This window comes from Podarcis vaucheri, assembly GCF_965113315.1.
Source record: "Podarcis vaucheri genome assembly, chromosome: 2".
Classification (NCBI taxonomy): domain Eukaryota; kingdom Metazoa; phylum Chordata; class Lepidosauria; order Squamata; family Lacertidae; genus Podarcis; species Podarcis vaucheri.
Window position 1 is genome coordinate 130467948 of NC_138760.1, and position 26732 is coordinate 130494679.

The following is a 26732-nucleotide window of genomic DNA, read 5'->3' on the forward strand; positions in this document are numbered from 1 at the left end:
CAGTGCTTTGAATGTGGAAAGAGCTTCAGTTGGAAGGACTGTCTCACTTCCCATCAAAGAATTCATACAGAGGAGAAACCCTATCAGTGCTTGGAATGTGGAAAGAGCTTCAGTCGAAGCTCACATCTCGCTTCCCATCAAAGAATTCACACAGGGGAGAAACCCTATCAGTGCTTGGAATGTGGAAAGAGCTTCAGTAAGAGCGCCCATCTCACTTCCCACCAAAGAATTCATACAGGAGAGAAACCCTATCAGTGCTTTGAATGTGGAAAGAGCTTCAGTCACAGTTACAGTCTCACTTCCCATCAAAGAATTCACACAGGGGAGAAACCCTATCAGTGCTTGGAATGTAGGAAGAGCTTCAGTCAGAAGCACAAACTCACTTTGCATCAAAGAATTCATACTGGAGAGAAACTCCATCAGTGCTTGGAATGTGGGAAGAGCTTCAGTCGGAAGGACAGTCTCACTTCGCATCAAAGAATTCATACAGGGGAGAAACCCTATCAGTGCTTTGAATGTGGAAAGAGCTTCAGTAAGAGCGCCCATCTCACTTCCCATCACACAATTCATACAGGGGAGAAACCCTATGAGTGCTCGGAATGTGAGAAGAACTTCAGTCGGAAGGACAAACTCACTTTGCATCAAAGAATTCATACAGGGGAGAAACCCTATCAATAATAATAATAATAATAATAATAATAATAATAATAATAAATTTTATTTATATCCCGCCCTCCCCAGCTGAAGCCAGGCTCAGGGCGGCTAACAACAATCAAATAATCAAACAGTAATATAGTCATATAATCTAAAAAATATTTCATTATAAAAATAATTAAATCAAATTGGTGGCAACCAATTAAGCAAAATTCTGTGCAGGTTGCCAGAGGAGGGAGTCAGGCTGCGCCCCGACCAAAGGCCTGGTGGAACAACTCTGTCTTGCAGGCCCTGCGGAAAGATGTCAGGTCCCGCAGGGCCCTAGTCTCTTGTGACAGAGCATTCCACCAGATTGGAGCCGCAGCCGAGAAGGCCCTGGCTCTAGTTGAGGCCAGCCTAACCTCTCTGAGGCCTGGGACCTTGAGGATGTTATTATTTGCAGACCGTAGGTTTCTCTGTGGGGCATACCAGGAGAGGCGGTCCCGTAGGTACGAGGGTCCTAGGCCGTATAGGGCTTTAAAGGTTAAAACCAGCACCTTAAACCTGATCCTGTACTCCACCGGGAGCTAGTGCAGCTGGTATAGTACCGGATGAATGTGATCTTGCAGCAAAGACCCCATAAGGAGTCTCGCCGCGGCATTCTGCACCCGCTGGAGTTTCTGGGTCAATCTCAAGGGCAGCCCCACGTAGAGCAAGTTACAATAATCCAGTCTGGAGGATGGGGACCATTTGGATCCATTCCAATTGGGAATCAGGCCTCATATTGGGACTGAAACTGTCTTGGTTGTGCTGGTCCATGATCTCCGGCGCACTAAGGACAAAGGTGAAAGCTGTTTTCTGCTTCTGCCGGAGCTCTCAGTGGCGTTTGATACCATTGACCACGACATCATTCTGGACCGTCTAGAGGAGCTGGGAGCTGAGGGTTATAAAGTGGTTCCCCTCCTTCCTCCTGGGCCGTGTTCAGAAAGTGGTGGTGGGGGATTAGTGTACAGACCCCTGGGCTCTCACTTGTGGGGTGCCTCAGGGTTCCATCCTCTCCCCCATGCTTTTTAACATCTACATGAAGCTGCTGGGAGAGATCATCAGGGGGTTTGGGCTGGGTGTTCATCAGTATGCGGATGATACCCAGCTCTAACTCTTTTAAATCGGAACCAGTGAAAGCGGTGAAGGTCCTGTGTGAGTGTCTGGAGGCGGTTGGAGGATGGATGGCAGGTGACTGATTGAGGTTGAATCATGACAAGACAGAAGTGCTGTTCTTGGGTGACGGGGCGGGCTGGTGTTGAGGACTCACTTAGACCACTGCAACACATTCTATGTGGGGCTACCTTTGAAGGTGACCTGGAAAGTACAACTAATCCAGAATGCGGTTACTAGACTGATGACTGGGAGTAGCTGCCGAGACCACATAACACCGGTCCTGAAAGACCTACATTGGCTCCCAGTACGTTTCTGGCCACAATTCAAAGTGTTGGAGTTCACCTTTAAAGCCCTTAACAGCCTTGGCCCAGTATACCAGAAGGAGTGTCTCCACCCCCATCCTTCTGTCTGCACTCTGAGGTCCAACTCCCAGGGTCTTCTGCTGGCTCCCTCACTGCAGGAAGTGAAGATACAGGGCCTTCTCGGTAGTGGCATCCGCCCTGTGGAATGCCCTCCCACCAGATGTCAAAGAAATAAACAACTGTCTGACTTTGAGAAAACATCTCAAGGGAGCCCTGTTTAGAGAAGCTTTTAATATCTGATGAATTATTGTAGTTTAATATTTTGCTGGAAGTCACCCAGAGTGGTTGGAGAAACCCAGCCAGACGGACGGGGTATAAATAAATAATTGTTATTGTTTTAACGACTTTCCCATGCAATATGGGAATCCACATCCATCTGAAGTTCAGGAGCAGTTGGACAATCCCCAGATTCTGAGCATCTACATTTGGGGCAATCTGGTAGAAAAAGGGGAACTGGGTTTTTTCATGAAGAGTCGGAACAGTGTATCCACAACTTGCCCAGGAAGCAAAGGAAGAGGTGAGTGCTTTGCTGTGGTTCCAGGACAAATCTCAGACAGTTGACCAACTACAGTCCCCAACATGCACACAAAGAACAAGACAAAATGCTGGCCGTGTAGAATGGAAGGAGGTCTTCCAGGAATGCCTCCAGACTCTCAATATTTTGTGGGACTGAATCACATTCCAGAATATTAGACTAGGGACTCGGCTACATTACTCAAAAAACTGTGTTTTGAATGCATTGTAAACAAGCAACATGGTTTTTTAAAGCAGTGGTGGGGTGGAATGGGGCATCTGACACCAGTGTTGAGTGCTCCTGCTTCCAGGTTCCATCCCACCCCCACCTTTGGGAGAGTCCAAAAAGGAAAGAATGAAAAGCCCATGGCAGAGGCACAATTCCATCTTAACACCAAACCAGCCATACCTGTGGGATTTTGTAGATGCTTGTAGACACAGGTGACATATGTCTAGAAATATTAGCTTCTGCATCTTCAAGAACAGCCAACAGGTTATTCCTCTTCCCAGTCATAGTTTGGAATGTCTGCGTGCCCAGTAGAGAGCAGGTCTAGCAGGGCATCAGAAGTCATCCTTGCATCAGAATAATGGTCATAGATGACATAGCCGAGGGTGACGTTGGGTAAGAGCCTGGGGTCCTGATTGATTTCACGAATGGCAGCCAGGACGGACAGGACATTCCAGAATTTCCCATGATAGCCACTGGAATGAAAAAGTGTCCTACATTGAATGAAAACGTTTCTAATTTTTCTGTATCTAAACTCTCAGCTGTTTCCAGCACAGAAAATAAAATGAGTCAACTGAGATGCTTAAATACCTTCCATTAGTGGCCTGTAGGAGAGAGCAAAGGCCCGTCAGCCTCACTGAAGGTGGACTGACACCATAGTGAAACTGACCACAACTTTCACCATTATGAACATTTTATGAGATTGCGTTTCAGCTGTGTTTGCAGTGAGCTGCATCATTTACGCCCTTGTAGGTTTGGGTTTTTAATTGCCACTTTGCACAATCATAACATTCTCAGTTGCAGCATTCTCATTTTCAGTCAGGACTTCAGCATCAGCTGCTGCTGCACCTTCAACTGAGAAGCACCTAAGTTCATGGTCGGTCCTGGCATATGGGGGCAGCTGGAACCTATGAAATCAGAGTGTGCCTCCAGACAGTCAATATTTTGCAGGAGGGATTCCAGCGCATGGCAGAACTTTGTTTTCCTGCAGTTAAAGATTTCTGCCATAGTGCAAGAAAGGCCCCTTTTAAAAATGGTTTGCAATTTTGAAAGTTACACAAAAATGCACAGAAAAGTGTAGAATGATTAAATGATTAGGAGGAAGGCATGCGAACCCCTCTTATGCAAGTCTGGGTGGATATTCCAAGGAATATTCACTGTTGTATAATCTCCCTGCCCACAAACCACAACAAATGTTCCATTTTTCCACCTTCACCATGGTCCCTTACCTTTCCCGCCCCGACCTGGCCACAGTGATCCATGCGACGGCCACCTCCAGGGTTGACTACTGTAATTCGCTCTATGTGGGGCTGCCCTTGAAGCTGTTCCAGAAATTCCAGCAGGTGCAGAGTGCTGCAGTGAGGCTCCTCAAGGGGTCACTGCCATGGGAGCATATTCACTCAGTACTTTTCTAGCTGCACTGGCTCCCGGTGGAGTACAGTGGTGCTGGTTTTGACTGTTAAAGCCCTTCACGGCCTAGGACCCACGTACCTATGGGACCGCCTCTCCCGGTATGCCCCACGGAGGACCATAAGGTCCATAAATAGCAACACCCTAGAGGTCCCAGGCCCTAAGGAAGTTAGATTAGGCTCAACCTGAGCCGGGGCCTTTTCAACACTGGCCCCGGCCTGGTGGAACGCTCTGTCTCATGAGACCAGGGCCCTGCAGGATCTGATTTCTTTCCACAGGGCATGTAAGACAGAGTGTTCCACCCGGCCTTTGGCTTTGAGTCAATTTGATTCCCTCCCTCTCTTTTTCCTTTCTCCTGTGATGAGGCTGCATTTGTTGTATTTTAATCTTGTTTTTAAGTTGTATTCATTCAACTTGTTTTTATTATTGCTTGTTAGATGCCCTGAGCCCGCCTTGGCTAGGGAGGGTGGGGTATAAATAAAATTTATTATTATTATTATTATTATTATTATTATTATTATTATTATTATTATCATAGCACACCACATAATCAAGTAAATCAGGATGAATACTGAATCAGCAGGGTCTCTGGAGAAGCCTTGAATCAGGTGGAGAGCATTTTTTTTTGATTCACTGATTCATTGACTGAATCAGAAGCAGAATGTCATCTCACGTTTCTCTCAAAAATGGGGTCCATTCTGGTGGACTCAAAGGAGAACCTTGGACAAATCCTTTGAGTTTTCATGAGAAGTAAAGGAAAGGGGAAGTGGGAAGAGTGATGTTGTGTCAGGCATGAAGAGTTCTCTCCCTTTGGTAACATCACAGATAAGAATTAACAAGCAGTTGATCTATTTATAGTCCTTTTATTACAGCATCATGTTGCAAGCAGAAATACACAGCTCTCTGCAAGGAGGGCAGTTGGCTGCTCTAAAACCTCCTTCCAACTTCTGTAGCATTTTAGGTGCCAATGGGAAGTCCCTCCCTCCCTCTGACTTCTTTGCTCTCTGATATGTTCAGTCCTCTGAGTATGTGGTGAGGGGGGTTCCCCACACTCTCAAGTGACATCTCAAGTAGCTGCCCCCTCCTTTCGGGTTCCCTTGTCATTGTCTCGTACCTGGGCAACTCCTCCCTCAGTTGTTCAGCTTCTGTCTCTCTCTCTGCTTCTGAGCGCGCTGTGGACTGTCAGACTTGCATTCGACTGAGCTTCTCTTTTGGTTGAGTCTGTGATTAACAACCTGAGCCTTTGATGTGGTTCCAAGCACGTTCCCCCATTGTGCAAAATATCCAGCACGCTGGGAAGGAGCTGAGATAGTATGAGCTACATTGCTAAGAGCGTTTTATTTCTAACTATGCAGACAGAAAAGAAATATACATGCTCTCTCTGTGAAAGCCAAGAGCAACTGAACAACAAAGGAACAGGAAACCAGCAAACATTACATCCGTCTACTGTCTTCCACGAGACTTCCAACAGTATGGAATCTCTGGAATGCATTCCCCAGTCCTCATCCTTAGACTATTCCCTGACATGTTGTGATCATTTGGGTTGCCCTTTTTTAATTTTGATGCCGTCAATCACGGTATCCTCCTGAACTGACTTAGTGAGATGGGTGTCAGAGGCACCATATTACAGTGGGTCTGTTCATATCTTCAATGTCATGTCCAGAAAGTAGCGCTCGGTGACTGCTCTTCACCCCCACCCCAGCATTTGTGCTATGGAGTTCTGCAAGGTACTATTCTCTCCCCAGCACTATTTAAGATCTATACGCTATATAAAATTATATGAAGTCATGGGGTGCGGTCCAGAGGAGTTTTGGAGGAAGAGGCCACCAGTATGCCGATAACACACAGGGACATGGGTGGCAGTGTGACCTACTTCTTGGGCTTGCTGGTTGGAAGGTTGGCGGTTTGAATCCATGTGACAGTGGCAAGCTCCCATCGGTCAATCCCAGCTCCTGCCAACCTAGCAGTTTGATGTTGTTTTTTTAAAAAATTGATTAAAATAAATATACAACATACAACAAAAAGCAATACAAGATTCACATGCCAAAATTATGCGGAATCTCCTGACTTCCCCCCATCTCTTCCATGGGTCCTAGTGTTTATATTTATCGTATTTTTCGCACTATAGGACGCACTTTTCCCCCTCCAAAACTGAAGGGGAAATGTGTGTGTGTCCTATGGTGCGAATGCAGGCTTTCGCTGAAGCCTGGAGAGCGAGAGGGGTCAGTGCGCACCGACCCCTCTCACTCTCCAGGCTTCAGGAGAGCCCCCACCGCCAGCCCCACAAGCTCGGGGGACAGCGGGAGAGGCGCAGCGCGCCCTTCCCACTGTCCCCCGACTTGGCTAGAAGGCTGGCAGGGGGGGGAGAAGCCTGCTCCTCCCCGTCGCCATCCCCGCAAACTCGGGGGACAGCGGGAGAGGCGCAGCGCGCCATTCCCGCTGTCCCCCGACTTGGCTAGAAGGCTGGCCCAGCCCCGCAAACTTGGGGGGCAGCGGGAGAGGCGCAGCGCGCCCTTCCCACTGTCCCCCGACTTGGTTAGAAGGCTGGCCCAGCCCCGCAAACTCGGGAAACAGCGGGAGAGGCGCAGCGCGCCATCCCGCTGTCTCCCGACATGGTTTGGAGGCTGGCGGAGGGCTTCCTCCTCCCCCAGCCCCGCAAGCTCCCAGAGCGATGCCAAAGCTGCGCCTTTTTGCCTTTATTCCCCCCCCCCCCAAATCTAGGTGCGTCCTATGGACCGGTGCGTCCAATACGCGAAAAATACGGTACATCTGCATATCTGTCCAAATTTTGTCTTTCCCAATTCTCCATACTTTCCATTAATTTACAAGTGTGGTTAAAATCCTCCTAATGTTTTTAACCTGCTTACAATTGTCTTGCTTTCTGAGCTTCCCAGTTAATTTTGCCATTTCAGCATAGTCCATCAACTTGGTTTGCCATTCTTCTCTGGTCAGGGTTGTTTCCTCCTTCCACCTCTGGGCTAGTAGCATCCGTGCGGCTGTTGTCGCATACATAAACAATCTTTTCTGGTCCTTTGGTATCTCAGTACCTGTAATTCCTAATAAGAAGGATTCTGGTTTTTTAAACAAATGTTCTTTTAAACATTTTTTCCAATTCTTTATATATCATCTCCCATTTTTTTTAGTTACTTTACACATCCACCACATATGATAAAAGGTACCTTCTTTTTCTTTACACTTCCAGCAGGTATTTGAACTCATTCTATACATTATTGCTAATTTAACTGGGGTCAAATACCACCAGTACATCATATTCATATAATTTTATGTGGTAGATAGGTAGCTGTGTTGGTCTGCCATAGTCAAAATAAAAAAATTCCTTCCAGTAGCACCTTAAAGACCAACTAAGTTAGTTCTTGGTATGAGCTTTCGTGTGCATGCACACTTCTTCAGATACACTGGGTGAGGTTGATGGACTTCCATTTCATGCAGCTCAATGTGGTGCCTTCCATGGTTCCAGTATCTGAAGAAGTATCTGAAGTGTATCTGAAGAAGTGTGCATGCACACAAAAGCTCATACCAAGAACTAACTTAGTTGGTCTTTAAGGTGCTACTGGAAGGAATTTTTTTAATATAATTTTATGTCAGTGAACAAGGTGCCATAAATTTCAAATCTGTTTTCCATAACCTCTCCCAATCTGCTATTTGTATATTGTGTCCCAAGTCCCAAGCTCTGGCTTCCATCACGGTGTCCCATTGTGCCAGAAGCGGTTTAGTCATGTTGGCCACATGATCCGGAAAGTTGCCTGTGCATAAACACCCGATCCCTCGGCCTGATAGCGAGATGAGCGCCACTCCCCATAGTCGCATTTGACGAGACTGAACCATCCAGGGGTCTTTACATTAACACACAGCTCTATTTCTCCATAACAGGAGAGTCTCTGAAGGCTTGTCACCAGTGTCTGGATGCAGCAGTGGACTCAGTAAGGTCCAGTAAACTGTGTTCAAATCCTGGAAAGTCCACTTACCTTTAATGGTCAGGCGGTGTTGCGGCCAACCAAGTCCACGCCCGCAATTTGGTGCCCTGCTGGGGAGGGTCACAGCCTGCTTGCGGACTGACCAATTGTGCCAGGCTTAGGTGCAGGCATTCCGAAGGGGGTGGGCCCTACCAGCCGATAGGCATTGCTTGGCCCCGCTCCCTGGGGGGATAACTTGGGGCCTGCCCAGGCCTCCTTCCCACTTTGTCGTTGGATCTCCCACCCGCCGCCCCCTTTTTCATATGTCTTATTTTCATACTAAGACCTTCCTATGAACACTGTCAGCAGCCATATTTGGGGCCTGGTGTCAGAACTCCGCACGACCAAGCTACTCCTCCCCGGACATTCTCCGTCATCTCCTCTGTCCACCCCTCCTTGGTTAAGGGTATTCTGTTAAAGCAGTGTTTCCCAACCTTTTTTGGGCAAAGGCACACTTGTTTCATGAAAAAAATCTCGAGGCACACCACCATTACAGCCCCGTGACGTCTGCGCGCAGCGTCACGCCGGGAGGGACATGAATTGCTAGCAAATTACATAATCACCTCCTTGAGGACTGGCTCATCTTCTCCGAGGGCAGAACCCCATTAATTAACAGCACAGACTCACACCATAGCCAAGACAAGGGGGGAAAACCTCAGTCATGCACAGTCATGCACATGTGGGGGCTAAATGAGGACGAAGACCGGGCAAAGAGCAGGGTTCAAATCACCCCACCTGGCCAGGACAATCCCTGGGTGCTCCCTTGGGCCACTCGCCTGACCCACCTCGCAGGGCTGTTGTTGCGAGGATAACACGGGGAGAACCACGCGCGCCCCCGGGAACTCCTTGGAGGAGAAAGCGGGCGATGAATGCAATGCATGAAATATATGAGAGGCGACCAGGTTTTGCAGGTGAGGGGCCCCCGCCAGCCTCCGCTTCCAACACCCGGCGCAACGACGCCAAAGTTTCCCCCCGGGCTCGGCTCGGGGAGCAGCGCTGCTCCCCCCCGGCTCCCCTTCGCCCTCCCGGCTCTCTCTGCCGCCCACTGGAGACCCCCCTCACCTGAAAAGTCCGGAGCGCCGGTGGAAGTTGCATGCATACATGCAGGGTGCCGCGTTGCCATTGCATTGCACTGCACTCCATGCAACGCCTGCACGCATGCATTGCCTTGCACGCCCGCCAAGGGGTCTCCCCGCGATCCGATGCGTCCCCTCCGGCGCGGATGCAGCATTGCAAAAATAAAAAAACCCCGACGCAGCCTTACCTGGGGGGCAGCCTCCGCCTCTGCCGCTCCACCTCCGCGGGGATCCCCGGGCTCCATCCTGCCGCCCGATCTCCGCGGGGGCGCAGGCAGGCTGCGTGGGGTCTGCGCGGAAGAGCCCCTGCCCGCCCGGCCGCCGCCGCTGCGCTCATTCCATGGCCGGGAGAAGAGCGCTTCAAACAAAACGCCCGGCCCGCCAGGCCACGCTGGGAAACGTAGTTTGCACACCCCGCGCGGGCACGGAGCCCAAGGGCGAGGGGACTACGGATCCCGGCAGCCCCCGCGCCGGGGACGGAGGGGGAGAGGCAGGGTGCAGGGATGGAGGGACGGGTGGGCGAGCGAGTGAGTGAGTGGCAGCCGCCAAGCCTTGGCCGAGAGCCAGGAAGGGCCTCCCCGGAGGAGGAGGAGGAGGGAGGCGCAGAGAGGGAGGGAGGGAACCCCAGGGGTCATCTAGTGATGGCGCCCCAATCGAAAATTTGACTTTTTTAAAAAAAAATAAAAATCTTTCGGATTTTTTAATTTTTCCTGCGGCACACCAGGCAACATCTCGCGGCACACTAGTGTGCCGCGGAACAGTGGTTGGGAAACACTGTAATAAAGAAACAGACAAACCAACACTTGGACTTCCAAAAAAGTGTTCAACAAGGTGCCTCCTGGGTAAGCTTAGTAGTCATGGAAATAGCCCTATCCTGTGTTAGCATCACGGGAGGTGGGGGGGCGGGCGGGGGATTCTGCCAGAGCTCACGTAGAATAGTTCAGGTAACTTCTAACTCTTAATCTTGGTATTTTTCACCAAACTTTGGCATTTGCACCTCACAGTTTGGAGGCAGATCTTGAGGTTTTCGCAAACATGTTTTTCTTCAGCCCTGCAGTTGCAGGTGGAGCTGCATAAAGTGTTTAGGAACTTGCAGAGGTGGTCCTACTTCTCCATATAATTATCAAAATGATAGTGTGTGTGGCTTTTTTGCTTCCAAAGATCACATTTGAGTCCACTAAGCGTGATGTTATGGATCTGAGGCAGAAAGGTCTGGCAGATATATGCCTCCTGAGCCACCCAAAACTTGGGTGGGCTGAGATTTAGGACAGATGATAACTGCACCAGAATGAGGTTGGCTTGACTTCTCTCCACTTCAGATGTGACCCGTCTGCAGGGCTCCGTTAGTAAGAAGAAAGTTACTGCATCTTGCAAGGACCACAACAAAAGACTTCTAATTCTTTGTAAGGGAGGTGGTTGTTCCTGGGAGGAAAAAGATGGTCCTCGTTCTACTGCTTCTACTGCCTTATGGGGACTGTGGGAAACTGAAGACAAAATGCCTCTTGTCTTTGGAAAGGGATGAGCTAGATTCACCTAATTATTTCAGGCCAGGAGACCACCTCATCGGCGGGGTCCTCTCTGCCACAAACACTATGTTTCATCCTCATATCTTTAGCCAATGTCCTTCCACCAGCTTTCATTGGTAAGACCTTTTGTGGGGATGGAGTTCCTGGTGTTCCACTTGCTACCATTTCCATTATATCCAACTCATCTCCAGTTACTTTCTGGGGCCTTTCTCATTGTCTGGTACCTGCCTTTAAGAACATAAGAAGATCCCAATGGCAGATAAATTTGGGGGTGATGAGGCTCTCAGCGGCTACCAGTCACAATGGCTATGTTCTCCATTCACTGTCACAGGCACTATGCCTCTGGGTACCAGTAACTGAGAATCTCAAGTAGGGGAAGAGCTCTTGTGCTTCTCAGTTTTGCATGTGCATCTGGTTGGCCGCCTTGAGGATGCTGGAACAACAGATGAGCCTCTGGGCTGATTTTGCAGGATTTTCCTGGAAAATGATGGTAGGAGAAGGGTGTCTTTCTGCCTTAGGTTTAATATACAAGGGGGAAATATCTACTTTCTCAAAGCGGAATTATGATAGTGCTTTCTGGATCTTTTAATCACTGTCTTAGATTAATAATAATAATAATAATAATAATAATAATAATAATAATAATAATAATATTTTTATACCCCACCCATCTGGCTGGCTTTTCCCAGCCACTCTGGGCAGCTTCCAACAAAATATTAAAATACAGTGGTCTGTTAATCATTAAAAGCTTCCCTAAACAGGGCTGCCTGTTTCTAAAAGTCTGGAAGTTGTTCTTCTCTTTTACATCTGGTGGGAGGGTGTTCCAAAGGGCGGGTGCCACTACCGAGAAGGCCCTCTGCCTTGTTCCCTGTAACTTGGCATCTTGAAGTGAGGGAACTGCCAGAAGGCCCTCGGCGGTGGACCTCAGTGTCCGGGCAGAACGATGGGGGTGGAGACGCTCTTTCAGATATACTGGGCCAAGGACGTTTAGGGCTTTAAACGTCAGCACCAACACTTTGAATTGTGCTTGGAAACGTACTGGGAGCCAATGTAGGTCTTTCAAGACTGGTGTTATTTGGTCTCGGGGGCCGCTCCCAATCACCAGTCTCGCTCCCGCATTCTGGATTACTTGTAGTTTCTGGGTCACCTTTAAAGGTAGCCCCACATAGAGCGCATTGCAGTAATCCAAGCGAGAGATAACTAAAGCATGCACCACTCTGGCTAGACAATCCGCAGGCAGGTAGGGTCTCAGCCTGCGTACCAGAGGGAGCTGGTAAGCAGCTGCCCTGGACACAGAATTGACCTGCGCCTCCATGGACAGCTGTGAGTCCAAAATGACTCCCAGGCTGCACATCTGGTCCTTCAGGGGCACAGTTGCCCCATTCAGGACCAGGGAGTCCTCCACACCTGCCTGCCTCCTGTCCCCCCTAAACAGTATTTCTGTCTTGTCAGGATTCAGCCTCAATCTGTTAGCCGCCATCCAACCTCCATCCACCTCCAGACACTCACACAGGAACTTCACTGCCTTCACTGGTTCTGATTTGAAAGAGAGGTAGAGCTGAATATTAGAGGTAGAACAGAAATATTACTTGGACAGTGCTGGCATGTATATAATTTCTCCCCCCCCAGGAAAGGACCCACAAAGTACTGGCAGCTCCTCTCCTTCTTGTATGCAATTCAAGCGATCAACCAGAATCAAAAGCTGTTACCCAACATCACCCTGGGCTACAGCATCCATGAGAACTTTTTTGATGGAAGGGTGACCTATGATGCTTTGCTAGACATGCTGTCCATTGGGCAGCTGAGCTTTCCAAACTACAGCTGTGGTAAACAGACTAACTTACTGGCTGTTCTCGAAGGGTCCGACTCTCAAAACTCCATCCAGATTTCAAACGTGTTGGGCATCTACAAAATCCCACAGGTAGGAATGGAGAGAGGTATAACAGCATTATGATATTGGCAGTCTTATTTTCAACTACCCTCCTGTTGATCCCTAGCATCAAATTTGCCTTCTTTACAGCTGCCACAACCTTCAAGGAAATCACTGTTCCCACCAAAGGGTCCTTCCAATAGACCTTCCTCCTTCCTAAGATCTTCCCAATCTCATGTTGGGCTTAGAAATATTTAGGCTTTGATCTGAAATCAAACAAGATCCAAATCTTCCTTCTCTTCCCAGGTCACTTATGCTTTTGTCTCTCATGTTCTGAATGATAAGAGGCATTTCCCTTTTTTCTACCGGATGGTCCCCAAAGAAGAAGCCCTGTACCCAGGGATTGTCAAGCTGCTCCAGCACTTCCGATGGACGTTGATTGGCCTCCTTGCACCAGACACCGAAAATGGAGAGAGGTTCCTGAAGAGCTTGACACCCGTGCTCATCAAGAGCGGTGTCTGTGTTGTCATCTCACTAAGCATCCAAGGACTGAATACAAATGGAGTATACATGCCTCGTCTTCCATTCCACAAGTGGAGGCAAGTGCATGTATTTGTTTACTACGGGGAAATGACTTATTTCTTAGATGGGCTACTCATTATACAACAGTTTTTTGACACAGTGATGAAATTCATTGTTGGGAAAATCTTCATCACAACAGTTTTGTGGGATGTCGCCCTGGAGCTGATGTATAATGACATATCTTTCCAACACATCCATGGTATATTTTCCTTCTTCACTGAGACAAGTAAAGGGGCAAAATACGGTGATTTTCCACCCTTTTCTCTGGTATTAAGAAGTTTTGGGAGGGTGCTTTTAATTGTTTTTATTTAAAGCATGCATTCTCAGTGAAAGGCCGGACAAGATGCAGAGAGAGAGGGAAACTGGAGAGGCTTCCCCAAGATGATCTGGAAAGAATCCTCTCTCTAGACAGCTACAGGATCTACAACACTCTGCAAGCCGTGGCTCGTGCCTTAAATGCTGCATATTCATCTAGATCTAAGCAGAGGGGAACTGAGAGAATGGGACTTTGAAGGCTACAGCCATGGCAGGTATTTTCTTTCCCTTCATAGACATCTAAACTGAGCATGACAATTGATTGTAGTGTTGCAGATATTGAATATTGTGCAGTTTGAAACGATTGGAAGCATAAGAACTGGAAGCATTCATTTCCTTTTGGAAATGAATTATTGTCCAGGCGCATAGAAATATTATTCACTCTTTACTCACAAACTACAGTGGCACCCCGCAAGACGAACGCCTCGCAAGACGGAAAACCCGCTAGACGAAAGGGTTTTCCGTTTTGGAGGCGCTTCGCAAAACGAATTTCCCTATGGGCTTGCTTCGCAAGACGAAAGCCCATAGGGAAATCTCCGGGGACCTCTTTTAAATGCTAGCGGTGGGGAGCAAAGCCTTTCCCCCCCCCCTCCGGCCTTCAGAAGAGGTCCAGGAAGGCTGGCGGGGGCCGAAAGGCTTTGCTCCCCAGCGCCAGCATTTTAAAAGCAGTCCGGGATAGCAGGGAAGCGCTTCCTGCTATCCCGGACGGCTTTTGAAGGCAGGAGAGTCTCCGCCAGCAGCGGCAGCGCTGCCGCTGCTGGCGGAGAGATCCGCGAAGCCTGGGCGCGCTGCGCGCAGGCTTCTGCATGCCGGCAAGTCTCCGCCAGCAGCGGCAGCGCTGCCGCTGCTGGCGGAAAGGTCCGGGAAGCCTGGGCCGGACAGCTTTTGAAGGCAGGCGGGGGGAGCAAAGACTTTCGCCCCCGCCAGCCTTCAGAAGAGGTCCAGGACCTCTTCTGAAGGCTGGCGGGGGGCAAAAGTCTTTGTCCCCCCTGCCTGCCTTCCCAGGGGCTTTTACATCGCCCCGGACAGCGGAGAAGTCCTCCGCTGTCCGGGGCGATTTTAAAATGCTGCCCGCCAGCATTTTAAGATCGCCCCGGACAGCGGAGAAGTCCTCCGCTGTCCCAGGGTTTTTTAAAATGCTGGGGGTGGGAAGAAAAGCCCTTGTCCCCCCCCAGCCTTCAGAGGAGGTCCGGGGACAGACTGTCCCCGGACCTGGTCTGAAGTCGGTTTCCCTAGGAACGCATTAAGTGATTTTCAATGCATTCCTATGGGAAACCGTGCATCGCAAGACGAAAAAACCGCAAGACGAAGAGAATTGCGGAACGAATTAATTTCGTCTTGCGAGGCACCACTGTATTTATAACAGAATGAGAACATCATTCTGTCCAGCACAGGCTCGGGATCTCTCTCTCTCTCTCTCTCCCTCCCTCCCTCCCTCCCTCCCTCCCTCCCTCCCTCTCTCTCTTTCCTGCCTTTCAGCCTCCAGGCTGTTTGCTTTACCTTCAGGAGAGCTTCCTTTACATATTGACTCTATTGAGTTTGGGAGCCAAAGACAAAAAGGCAACTCCTTTCAAAAAGGAGATTTTGCAACCCAATACCTTCATCCCATGATCTAAGGTTACAACACTCACATGTTAGCCAGCAGAGAAGAGCAACCAGTTAGTTAATCTTAATCTCAGCAAGAGCACAGAGCCTTTTAGAAAAAAAACTACTATGGAAAAACCCCAAAGTTTGCAAAACACATTACCCATTTTCCATTTTAAACTTTCCTTAATACATATACATTTTTCATTTCTGTTTGCTATTCTTACTCTTGCCTCATTGCACAGCTCCCCGAGCAACTGCTCCCATCATGTGCCCAATTCTCCTTTCCCCGCAAGCTGGAATTGTTTTTGGCAGGGGAGATGACATTGATCAGGCTGTCTCTAGTCTCTATTCCTTTCACACCCGCTTGACTCTGCTCTGGCTCTCTGCTCCCTCCACCAAGCTCCTGCCTTTCCCTGCAGAAGCCCATATTGGAGATTTCATTCAGTTTGCCTTGAAAGGAAAAACAAACCTAATTCACTCTTTCTGAAACAATCCAAGGGGGCAGTTTCCTTCAAAAACATGCTTACTAGGAGAAAATCACACAGAAATGCTGAAGAATTCAGATGAGCTTTTTTATTATTTAAAAAATCCTTCAGAAATGTGGAGAACTGAATTTAAGATTGGGGTTTGTGTGTGAGAGAAAACAGTATGAAGCAAAAGTGACAAGATCCCTCCATGACTATTTGAGTCTGCAACCAGCCCTAAGCAAAGGGGAAGTGGATTGTCAGTATGCTTCCATTATTATTATTATTATTATTATTATTATTATTATTAGATAATTGTAATTAAATTTTCAATCTAACAATTCCAAACAAACATTTTACAAACTCTAAAATATCTGATGACTTCCCTTCTTCTCTTTCCATGGTTCATTTTACATCTTATACACCCCTGTATATTTTGCTATAACCATTCAAATCAGTTTTCTCCTTTTACATCCATCAAACATTATTTACGGGGTTGAATTTGTCTTAAGGCTGCCACCGTTTTCAGCTGTATACTGTTATTTTCCATATATTCAATTGTAGGGATATAGCGGAGTGGGGAGTGGGGTCCGGAGGGAGCACACTTCCCCACCAGCATGCAGCCACGGTCTGTCTGCACGCGTGACCTTGGGGTGCAGGGAACCCCCCCCCAGACAAGCCACAGCTGTCTGGTACATTGTTCCACCTCTGCATGACCTTTCGCGATCTCAGCAGTTTGCGGTGTCCTGTCTGTAATCCTTTTCCATGAGACTTTTGTCTCCTATGTCATACACTGTGCAAGGGGGAAATGACGCTGTGGAACAGGTGCCAAAATAGCTTTGTACCACCCCACAATCTCAAGAGGGAAGATGTGTAAAGGTCACAGCCCAAAAATGTATCTGCCTGGCTTGCATATTTGTCTCAATAAAAAGAGGCTCCACAGGAATGGTGGTAGCTCGCTCGCTCGCTTCAGACCACCTGTGCGCAGCTCACATCATGATCAACACCTGTCTTGGGCCTTCACTTCATCTGGCGCTCAACGTCTTTGGGGCTAGACTACTCACTTCGCCCGGCAAGGGTTTCAGACACGTCCCAGCATCCTCTATAAAGGATCCCGGTGAGTATACGAAGGAAAGAAGATGGGGGGTTACGTTTCTGCCCAACGATTGCAACATCGTAAAGATCTCCAATATTTGCTCTCAAAAGCACGGCATCCCTATTCCTCCAAAGCACTTGATGCTGTCTTGAAGGAAATCGATGCCCAGTGTCCCTGGTATCCAGAGAGCGGTTCTCTCCGGCTCAGGGATTGGGAGCAAATAGGGCAGACCCTGCACTCAGCGCCGCGATCACCAGTGCAACTGCTTCAAACGTGGCACTTCTGCAGAGATGCGGTTCAGCGGTTCGGCCCTGCAGAAGTTCAGCCTGTTCTTTCTCTTCTCAACCCATCTGTTGCTCCCGCCCTGACGAGGGTGGAAGTTGCAGTTCCACTGAGGCTGGCTTGTATGCAGCCAGCGCCTAAGAAACCAAAAGCTGCAGCTGTGGTTTATCAGGGTTCTCAGCAATCCTCTCTTGTATCTCAACCCAAAAAACTTTTTTCTGATACTTCATTTCAGCCCTCAAGTCTGCCGGGCTTGGCAGATCCAGCGGTGCTTTTTGAGTCGGTAAAGGTTCAGAATCTCGCCGCTGAAGAGCAAATGGTTAAGGAGGCAAAAGCATCTTCTCACCTGACTGTGGAAGGGCTTGCTGACCTAAACATGCTGAGTCCAGCCGCAAGGGCACCGGACGCTCACGACCAACAAGTTAGCTGTTGGGACCCTCTGCCTTATTCTAAAATCAGAAAGGTGGAAAAAGCCGATAATGAATTGGCTTTGACCAGTACCCATTCATGTGGACTGGAAGAGGATAAGTCCTCAAACCTTGCATTGACTCCTGATGATTGGAAATCTGTAACGAACATGCTCTTGAATCCTGGCCAGTTTGTCAGTTGGCTTAGTACTTTTCGCCAAGCTGCAGAGCATCAAGCCCGTACGCATGCTGCCCAAAGCCTTCTCCTTGAACATCTGGCAGGAGGAGCACAGTCTAGTACTTTGGACAGGCAAAGTCAACTGCCTCAAAAGTATTTTCCCTTAATTGCTGCATGCGATTTGCAGGCATTTAAGAAAGTCGTTGTGAACCTGCAAACTCAATTGCTACAGAAAAAGTTTCCTGTGATTTCTGCATGCGCCCTACATGCCCTTCAAGCCCATAAAGCTAGTCCGCTTGTAGCTGCTTTGTTTTACCCAGGGAACAGCCAGTAATCGGGTCACCCTCTGACCCAGGACCAAAAAAGAGGGAATGTTTTCCTGTTCAGATAGCCCCACAGCCAGTAACATCTTTGAAAAACCTGCCACCAACGGCAGTGCGGGGCTGAATTTACTTATGAATTTACTGTAATTAATTATGCAGGAAGACATCATTTTTTCATTTGCTCGGGGAGGTTCATCTCATTCCCATCTCAGGCCAGGGGGTATCTTTTCCCCTGGAACTGTGGGTTTGATCCTCCACTAGTCCCACGTAATCTCTGCAAAAGGGACAACTGATTCTGTCTACATAGGTTTTCAGAACACAAGCGTGGCCACAGACTCTGCTAACGGGAGTCTGTTGCTCAACAGCTCCCCCCCCCTTCTATGCTTGCATTTGCAGACACTCACCGAAAAAGGGGGGTTTCCACCCTTCCGGCTTCTTCTATAGTTGTGCTTTACAGAAGCCAAATTCAAACCTTGAAATCATGTCTGATTTTGTCTCAGCATTGCCCTTAAAGTGGCTGACGCAAGAGCCTATTTGGATGGACCAATGGCCAATCTCAGGGCAAAAAATTAAATGCTTTATATGCCCTGGTAGCAGAGCAACTTAAGGTTCCGACTAGGTCCTGAAATCTGCTTCTAGTTGCCCAATTAGAAATTCCCAAACCTTTACAAGTTACCCACTGCACAATTTCAGCCTCTGCTGAGTTGCAAAGAGAAGCAAAAGCCCTTTCAGAGGGTATTTCCATAACTGCTAGCCATTGCACATGTTCTGCTGAACTAAAATGCCTCACTGGCACAGCGCTTATAGATGGATCCGACGCTGTTAGATCTTTGTGTTTAGAGATCTTAGTCACCACACACACAATCCCACAAACGTGCTTTACGTCCCACGGACACAAAAGCAGTCTACATTATAGGAATAGCTGGACCTTGCCACCATTCATCCCAAAATGCTCCCACATTGAAACTGTGACAGATCTTATTAGGACCATTTTTGAGCATTGCAGCTCACTGGCTTTGACCTTGTGTTTAATGCACTGCTCCTTCCACCAAGCCAATGTGGTCATTTTAATGCAACATCCTGTACTTTGGCAAATTGCTCTCGCAGTTTGTAAGAGAATTAAATATTTTAACTTACCCAAGATGTTTGCCTGCCTGTCACCTACGCGTTTCTCTCTGAACTCTGCTGCTCAGCACCCATCCCCCGAAGCCATCTACTGACAGGGCACGGGGGAGGGGAGTGCTGGAACCAACTTCCTGGAACTGCAGAGTGATGTGTTTTAAATTGTTCCACCTTAACTTGTTTCCCTCTCCTCAATGAGCGGAAATTGCTGTTTTTGATTTTAGTTTTCTAAACTTTTCAGCCACACCCTGCAAATTGGTGCTGGATTCACAATATGCCTATCAATTGATTCATTGATTACCGATAATTCAAATCATAGATCTTATTTGAGTCTTTTTCTTTTTTCAAATCTTATTTGAGTCTTTTTCTTTTTTCAAATCTTATTTGAGTCTTTTTCTTTTTTTGCTGTGTGCGTCTCATCAGCTAGCACGCTGTAAGTTTTTGTGGTAAACCACATCCTTGCGCGTAACCTGCACAGCTCGCTCTCTGCAGGAAATGAGAGGGCGGCTGCGCCTCTGCGTAACTTAGCAACCAAGGCTTGTTTACAGACTGGTAGAACTTTTGATGTTTTTTCATCTAAGAAAAAAGTTAGCTGAACAATTTCGTTTACTTTTACTGCCAGCCAGAGCCCAGCTGGCTCAGTCTCTTAATCTCAAAGCTTGCTCACATTGCTCCATGTAATCTCAAGCATTTCCACATGCTGTGACTCCTAGCGACACAGAAGCCTTGCAATTGTGGCCAAGGGACTGTGCATTTTTAAGCCATATTTCACAGTCCACACGTGAAACCCTTCCAGGGTTCATAACAACTCAAAGGTTGCGCAACAAATGATTGCCTGTTTTGTTATGGGCCAAGCCCAAACGCTTAACATTCCTGCTTATTGTTTCTGTTTATTGCTTCCATCTTTTCCAGCAATCCTGCATCCAATGGGATACTTCTCTTACCCACAATGTTGTTTAGTCGTTTAGTCGTGTCCGACTCTTCGTGACCCCATGGACCAGAGCATGCCAGGCACTCCTGTCCTCCACTGCCTCCCGCAGTTTGATCAGACTCATGCTGGTAGCTTCAAGAACACCATCCAACCATCTCATTCTCTGTCGTCCCCTTCTCCTTGTGCCCTCCATCTTTCCCAACATCAGGGTCTTTTCCAGGGAGTCTTCTCTTCTCATGAGGTGGCCAAAGTATTGCAGCCTCAGCTTCACAATCTGTCCTTCCAGTGAGCACTCAGGGCTGATTTCCTTCAGAATGGATAGGTTTGATCTTCTTGCAGTCCATGGGACTCTCAAGAGTCTCCTCCAGCACCATAATTCAAAAGCATCAATTCTTCGGCGATCAGCCTTCTTTATGGTCCAGCTCTCACTTCCATACATCACTACTGGGACCCACAATAGTCCCTGTAATTCCACAGGTTAAACAAGTGTGGAATGGGCCAATTACTCCCCAAAGACACTTTTGGAAAACATTAGGAAAGGGGGAGAAGTGTAGGCCCTAGGCAACATCCAGCATAAATTTAACACCTTGCGGTTTTTCATTTAACCATCTTGCTTTCGATTCAGACAGGTTTGCACCAGCAGACAGACATCTCCACAAGTCCAAGGACCTCGAGCTAACAACCTTTTATATCAACAGCTACCGGATCTGCAGCGGACCTGAAGTGGCGTGGCCTTGTGGCCCCTGACCACCTGGGGGCGGGTCTATGCTTTATTTTCTACCCCTACAGGTTTCCTGTGAGTTCCAGTTCGGTGTGTGCAATTCGCTCTCCAGCATGGTCTGGCATCATGGCCTGACCAGTCCAGCTCCAGTCCAACTCCAAGCTTCCAGCTTCCTATGGGAGATGCCAGTAAAGTACCATCGAGTGCAGACCGGGAAGAAGTCGCTTCAGTCACTTGGGTGACATCAAGCCTTTGTTCCTGCTGGACAATATCAGCTCTCTCGAGCCTGAACAACCAGAGACATTTCCTCACAGACTTGTTGCCATATATTTGCCTAACTTGCTGATGACTCCATGCTGTTTCTTTCCATGCCATACCTGCCTTTGCCAATGAATGTTTCATAATCTGTGGAACTAGCCTCACTAGCTGACCTCCTGATCTTCTATGACTCAAACACATCGTCACCTATGCTGTAATGTTTACCACCTGCCTTATTTGCTGCAATTGTTGTATGCAATGTATTCCCACTATTTTACAACTCTGCAAAGTTCACTCTGGTCTCTGCGTCATGGCACTCGCTGCTTCTTATCAAATTTGGCTTAACACCTTACTCCCGGCATTATAAACTCCTCCAATTTGGAGTAAGCCCGGCTTTACACACACAGCACGGGTGGACTCAGGATCTGCTCTTTGACAGACAGAAAAGGGGAGATGTAGGGATATCGCGGAGTGGGGAGTGGGGTCCGGGGGGAGCACACTTCCCCACTTCATTCAATAAATGCTTTCCACTCTTCTTTCAATGTATGTTCTTCTTGCTCTCTTATTCTGTATGTTAAATCTGCAATTTCTGCATATTATGTCCACTTAAGTTGCCAATCCTCTTTAGCTGGGACCTTGCTGACTTTCCATTTCTGGGCTAGCAAAACAGGGGCCTATGCTTCCCTTTATTCTAAATGCTCTCATCTTTGCTTCTGTTCCAGCTCCACCCTTTCCTAGGAAACACCCAGTTCTACAATTCTTCCATGGACAGAGTGTATTTGGATGAGAATGGGGAGCTGGCAGCTGACTTGGACATTGTGAACTGGGTGGTGTTCCCCAATAAATCCGTCCTCAGAGTGAAGTTTGGGAGTATCGACAGACAGGGATCCCCAGACCTGAAGTGCTCCATCGACCAGGAGGCCATTGTGTGGCCGAAGTGGCTCAATCAGGTGACGGGGAGTGGGAATGATGCCTGTCATTTTGCTGTCTTTTCTATGAGCTCTAATAAGTGCTCCCTGTTCTGTGGGCTGCTGCCCTCACTTGCCTGTCAACTCCAGCACTGGGCTGTTGTTCCAGATAGTTCCTACAGCTCCTCTGCTCAGCTGGGTGCCAAAGGAGGCTTCCTGCTAAACTGTGTGTATGGGGAAAGGGGGGTTCCTTGCTTTTCGGTTGTTACGTGAATTTTATTAGTAGTGAATAGCTCATGGACCATATACAGAACTTTATTTAATGGAGGTCCTTTGTTTTTTCCTGAATTTAATCATGAATAATTCATGTAATGGACAGTGATGGGACATGCTTAGTTTCAAGCTATATAGATGCTACAGCAGATACTATCCCTCAAAGTACAATTCTCATTGACGCTCTTTGTCTTTGTGCCTAGACCATTCCTACTTCCAGGTGTGTGGAAAGCTGTCGCCCTGGATCCGTCAAGGTGATTCAGGAAGGGAAGCCTCTTTGCTGTTATGATTGTCTTCCCTGTGCAGAAGGAACCATCTCCACTCAGGAAGGTGGGTGACTCCAAGGGAAAGGCTGGCCTTGGGGAAGAGAGAAGGGTTAAGTCAGGAATCTCTCAAAACCAATTCTGGGCAGGATCAGTCTGGTATGCTTCATGTGTGGGAGAGAACTGGGTGGTTCAAATCATCATCATCATCAATCTCTTTTTATGATTATAGTTTATGATATTGTTCTAAAATGTATCATCATCAACATCATATATATATAAATATGATCAAATGTGAAGGAGGGAGGTCTAAACCACGGAGCCTCTTGGTCTTGCTGATCGGAAGGGCAGCAGTTTGAAACTACGCGACGGGCTGAGGTCCCGTTTCTCTCTGAGCTTCTTCCATCCTAGCAGTTCGAAAGCACACCAGGGCAAGTAGATGGATAGGTGTCACTGCAGCGGGAAGGTAAACAGTGTTTCCGTGCACTCTGGCATTCGTCATGGTGCCCCTTTGCACCAGAAGCGGTTTAGTCATGCTGGGAACATGACCCAGAAAGCTGTCTGTGGACAAACACCAGCTCCCTTGGCCTGAAGCGAGATGAATGCTGCACCCCATAGTTGCCTTTGACTAGACTTAACTGTCCCGGGGTCCTTAAGGAGGGAGATTGTTATGGACCTACGGTAGATATTAGACTTCTGCACAGATCCCTGATCCTCCTTTTTTTTTTTTTTAGTATAGGGGGATCCAAGCAGCCCAACCTGCCAGAGGGCAAGCTGGGGATCTCCAGCCCTGGAATCTGTCCCAAATTTCTTCGGGGTAGAGCTAATGTTTAGAAAAACCTAATTAAACACCTGTAAGTGATCTGTGGCTGTCCCAGACTGACTTGGTCAACAACTGAATCTCTCCCAAGAGGCTGAATATAGCTCAGGGCTTGGCCGAATCCAGTCTATTAGATATTACTTTCTCTCTCTCTCTCTCTCTCTCTCTCTCTCTCTCTCTCTCTCTCTTTCTCTCTCTCTTTTGCAAATGCAGACCATTGCAAAAAATGCCCAGAAAATCAGCATCCAAACATGAACCGAGATCAATGTGTGTTCAAGCATATCACCTTCCTAGCCTACGAAGAATCTCTGGGGGTTGTCCTACTTTCCCTTGCCCTACTGGGGTCCTTAACCACAAGCTTTGTTTTGGGAATCTTTATTAAATACAACAAAACTCCCATAGTCAAAGCCAACAACCGGGACCTCTCCTACATCCTCCTGCTCTCCCTCCTGCTTTCCTTTTTGTCCTCCTTCCTGTTCATTGGGAGGCCAAGGAAAGGGACCTGCCTTCTCCAACAAACAGCCTTCAGCATCATCTTCTCTGTTGCTGTTTCTTCTGTCTTGGCAAAAACCATCACTGTGGTTCTGGCCTTCCTGGCCACCAAGCCAGGGAACAAGGTGAGGAGATGGCTGGGGAAGAGTCTGGCCAACTCCATTGTCATTTCCTGTTCCTGTGTCCAAGTTGTCATCTGCATGATCTGGCTGGGGATCTCGCCACCATTCCCAGACTCCGACATGCACTCCCAGCCTGGGGAGATCATCCTGCAATGCAATGAGGGATCTGTTGCCATGTTCTACACTGTCCTTGGCTACATGGGCTTCCTGGTGGCCATCTGCTTAACGGTGGCTTTCCTGGCCAGGAATCTGCCTGGGGCCTTCAATGAAGCCAAGCTGATCACCTTCAGCATGCTGGTCTTCTGCAGTGTTTGGGTGTCCTTTGTGCCCACCTACCTGAGCACCAAGGGGAAATACATGGTAGCCGTGCAGATCTTCTCTATCTTGGCCTCCAGTGCTGGGCTCCTGGGCTGCATCTTCATCCCCAAATGCTACATTGTTTTGTTGAGACCTGATCTGAACACAAAGGAGCACCTGACAGCAAAAACTAAAAATAGCATCTGATTCTAAAAATATTATTTTTCAAGAAGGTAGGGAAGGGAGATTCTTGAAAAATAATATTTCAATTAAAAAAATCATTACCCTCATTTGATCATGTAGAACCAACCAACTTAATGGAAATAGTTATGAAATTTGGCTGAAAATTTGTTAATACTTTGGAAGATATAGATCACATAAATCACAGGGAATTCACATTACCAAATTTTTGTAATTATTCTTGGAACGGAACAAGGATGTCCACTGTCACTCCTGTTATTTCTCCAAGTGAATCTCCAGCCCCCGGCTCTCTCACTTCCTCATTCATCATCACCTCCTCTACGGGTGCTGCTAAGTACCCTCTGTCTTTGCGCTCTTTGCTCTCCTACTTTTAAGGCTCGCTGGGTTCTGGAAGATGGTGGGTCTAGAATGGTCTCTAATGACGTGTCAGCCAGATGTTGCTCTGGCTCTCCCATGATTTCCCAACTTTCCCCCTCATCTTCCTCTGAGCTGTGACTTCCCTCAAACCCCTGTTGTAAATCTATACTGTCTTCCTCTTCCTCCTCCCTGGGAGGGTCAGGATGGAGAGGTGGTCTCCCCTCCATGGCCCTTGGTCATCTTGGTTAGCCTCCACCCCATGCCTGTCAACTCATCAATATCTTCCTTAATTTATGGTGCCCAGAACTGGACACAGTATTCCAGGTGTGGTCTGACCAAGGCAGAATAGAGTGGGACTATTACTTCCCTTGATCTGGACACTATACTTCTGTTGAAGCAGACCAGGATTTCAACATTATTTTTATTAGAGTTAAAATTTGTTATCTTTCCCCCCTAATTGTATAAAAAACAAAGCTGTATTTTAATATGTTGTGAGCCATGCAGGGACCTTACAGTGAGGGCTGGTAATCAATATTATTATTTAATATGTTAAAATGTTGCTGCATCACACTGTTGACTCATGTTAAGTTTCTGGTGTAATAAGCCACTTGTCCTATATTTAGCCTCTGCTTATTCTCTACAGCCTCAGCAAGGTGTTGTTAACATTTTGCTCCTTCAGACCATATACACAGGGACCTAGGGAACTTTGTGTTCAGGACCCTTGTGTGTCTGGGACCCATAGATGGCTGTGGGGACATGCAACAGACCACGCTTATAGAGAGCATGAAACCCACAAAAATGTTTAGCTCCATTGGGCCCTTAACTTTAGAAAAGGGGGAAGTTTCAGGGAGCATGTGGAAGATTGGGGAAAATCAAAACCCATTTCTCCTGATCAGAATTGATGAGTTGATGACCACTGTAAGCAGATGAAAACATTAGCAGGATTGCAATTGCTATGGAGTGATGTAAAATATGGACTATTGAACAGTATGCAGTTGAAAACCACTGGAGGGGAAGGTGATAAGTCCAAAGATTTGGAGAGATCTTTAAATATAGATATGTATGGTTGTATTGTTATAATCTTATACTTGTAAAATCAAATAAAAAGTATTAAAAGAAAAGAATTGATGAGTTGGTTGTGTTGAGTCCTCACAGCCCATCCCAGGCAAAACATTCAGGTTCATTGGGCCCTTAATCCAAAATGGGGGCTGAAGGGGCCACATAGGTCAGGGGGACTTGAAACCCATTCCTTGTCATCAAGAAGAACAGGAAATTCACATAGGGGGTTCAAGCAACCCACCCTGAAAACAATATTTGGTTCATCCCTCTCTTAAACCAAAATAGGCTTTCAGGGGCCACCTGGAAGGTTGGGGCGCCCTAACACATCCCTTGGGATTGCAGGGGGATGAGATGGTTGTGCACAACCTGCCACCCTCAAAAATATGTTTGTGGTGACATTTAAAACTAGCCCGTTTGGGGTGTCCTAAAAGCACGAGGGAAAGAAGGAAGAGCACAGCCACTTTTCATTTGTGATGTAGGCTTTTTGCTCTATCCCTCTCACCGTCTGCAGCTGTTTAGGGAATTGACAAGACAGGGGATATTTTAGGCACCAAACTTTTCAGACTCAGTGCGAGAAATTATGAATCTCTGGAGAAATCCCTGGGAAAAATAAGAGTATTTATGAGGCGGGGAGGCATCGCCCTGGCAACCTTCTGGAGTCTCTCTGTGGCTTGAGGAGCAGATGCAGAGCTGGAGAAAACATGTTTGCAAGAACACAGAGAAGCAGCTGCCCTGTTTTGACATGGGCTAGCATAGGGTGGAAAGGTCAGCTTGGACTTTAGATATATTCTTTTATATTGCAGTCATCCACACCCAACATAACTTTATTTCTGCAATACAACACAACTTAAGTGCAGTCATACCTTATGTTATGTCCGCTTCATGTTACATTCTTTCAGGTTACGTCCTGCGGCGACATAGAAGTA

General features: G+C 47.6%; 1 protein-coding gene and 1 pseudogene across 16 annotated transcripts in view; both read left to right on the forward strand.

The window, feature by feature from the left end:
• LOC309527390 (uncharacterized protein) overlaps positions 1-687 on the forward strand; it is a 22762-nt gene extending 22075 nt beyond the window's left edge. For all 15 annotated transcript variants that reach the window (XM_082214229.1, XM_082214217.1, XM_082214225.1 and 12 more), the window contains one exon: positions 1-687. This exon is cut by the window's left edge and continues 482 nt beyond it. In XM_082214229.1, coding sequence (XP_082070355.1) covers positions 1-678 — 678 coding nt within the window. In that variant the 3' untranslated portion in view covers positions 679-687.
• Positions 688-13117: 12430 nt separating this feature from the next.
• Positions 13118-25396, forward strand: LOC309526245 (vomeronasal type-2 receptor 26-like; annotated as a pseudogene). Its single transcript has 5 exons — positions 13118-13264; positions 13606-13860; positions 21737-21964; positions 22399-22525; positions 23492-25396. The product of its transcript is annotated as a vomeronasal type-2 receptor 26-like (transcript).
• The last annotated feature ends 1336 nt before the right edge of the window (positions 25397-26732 follow it).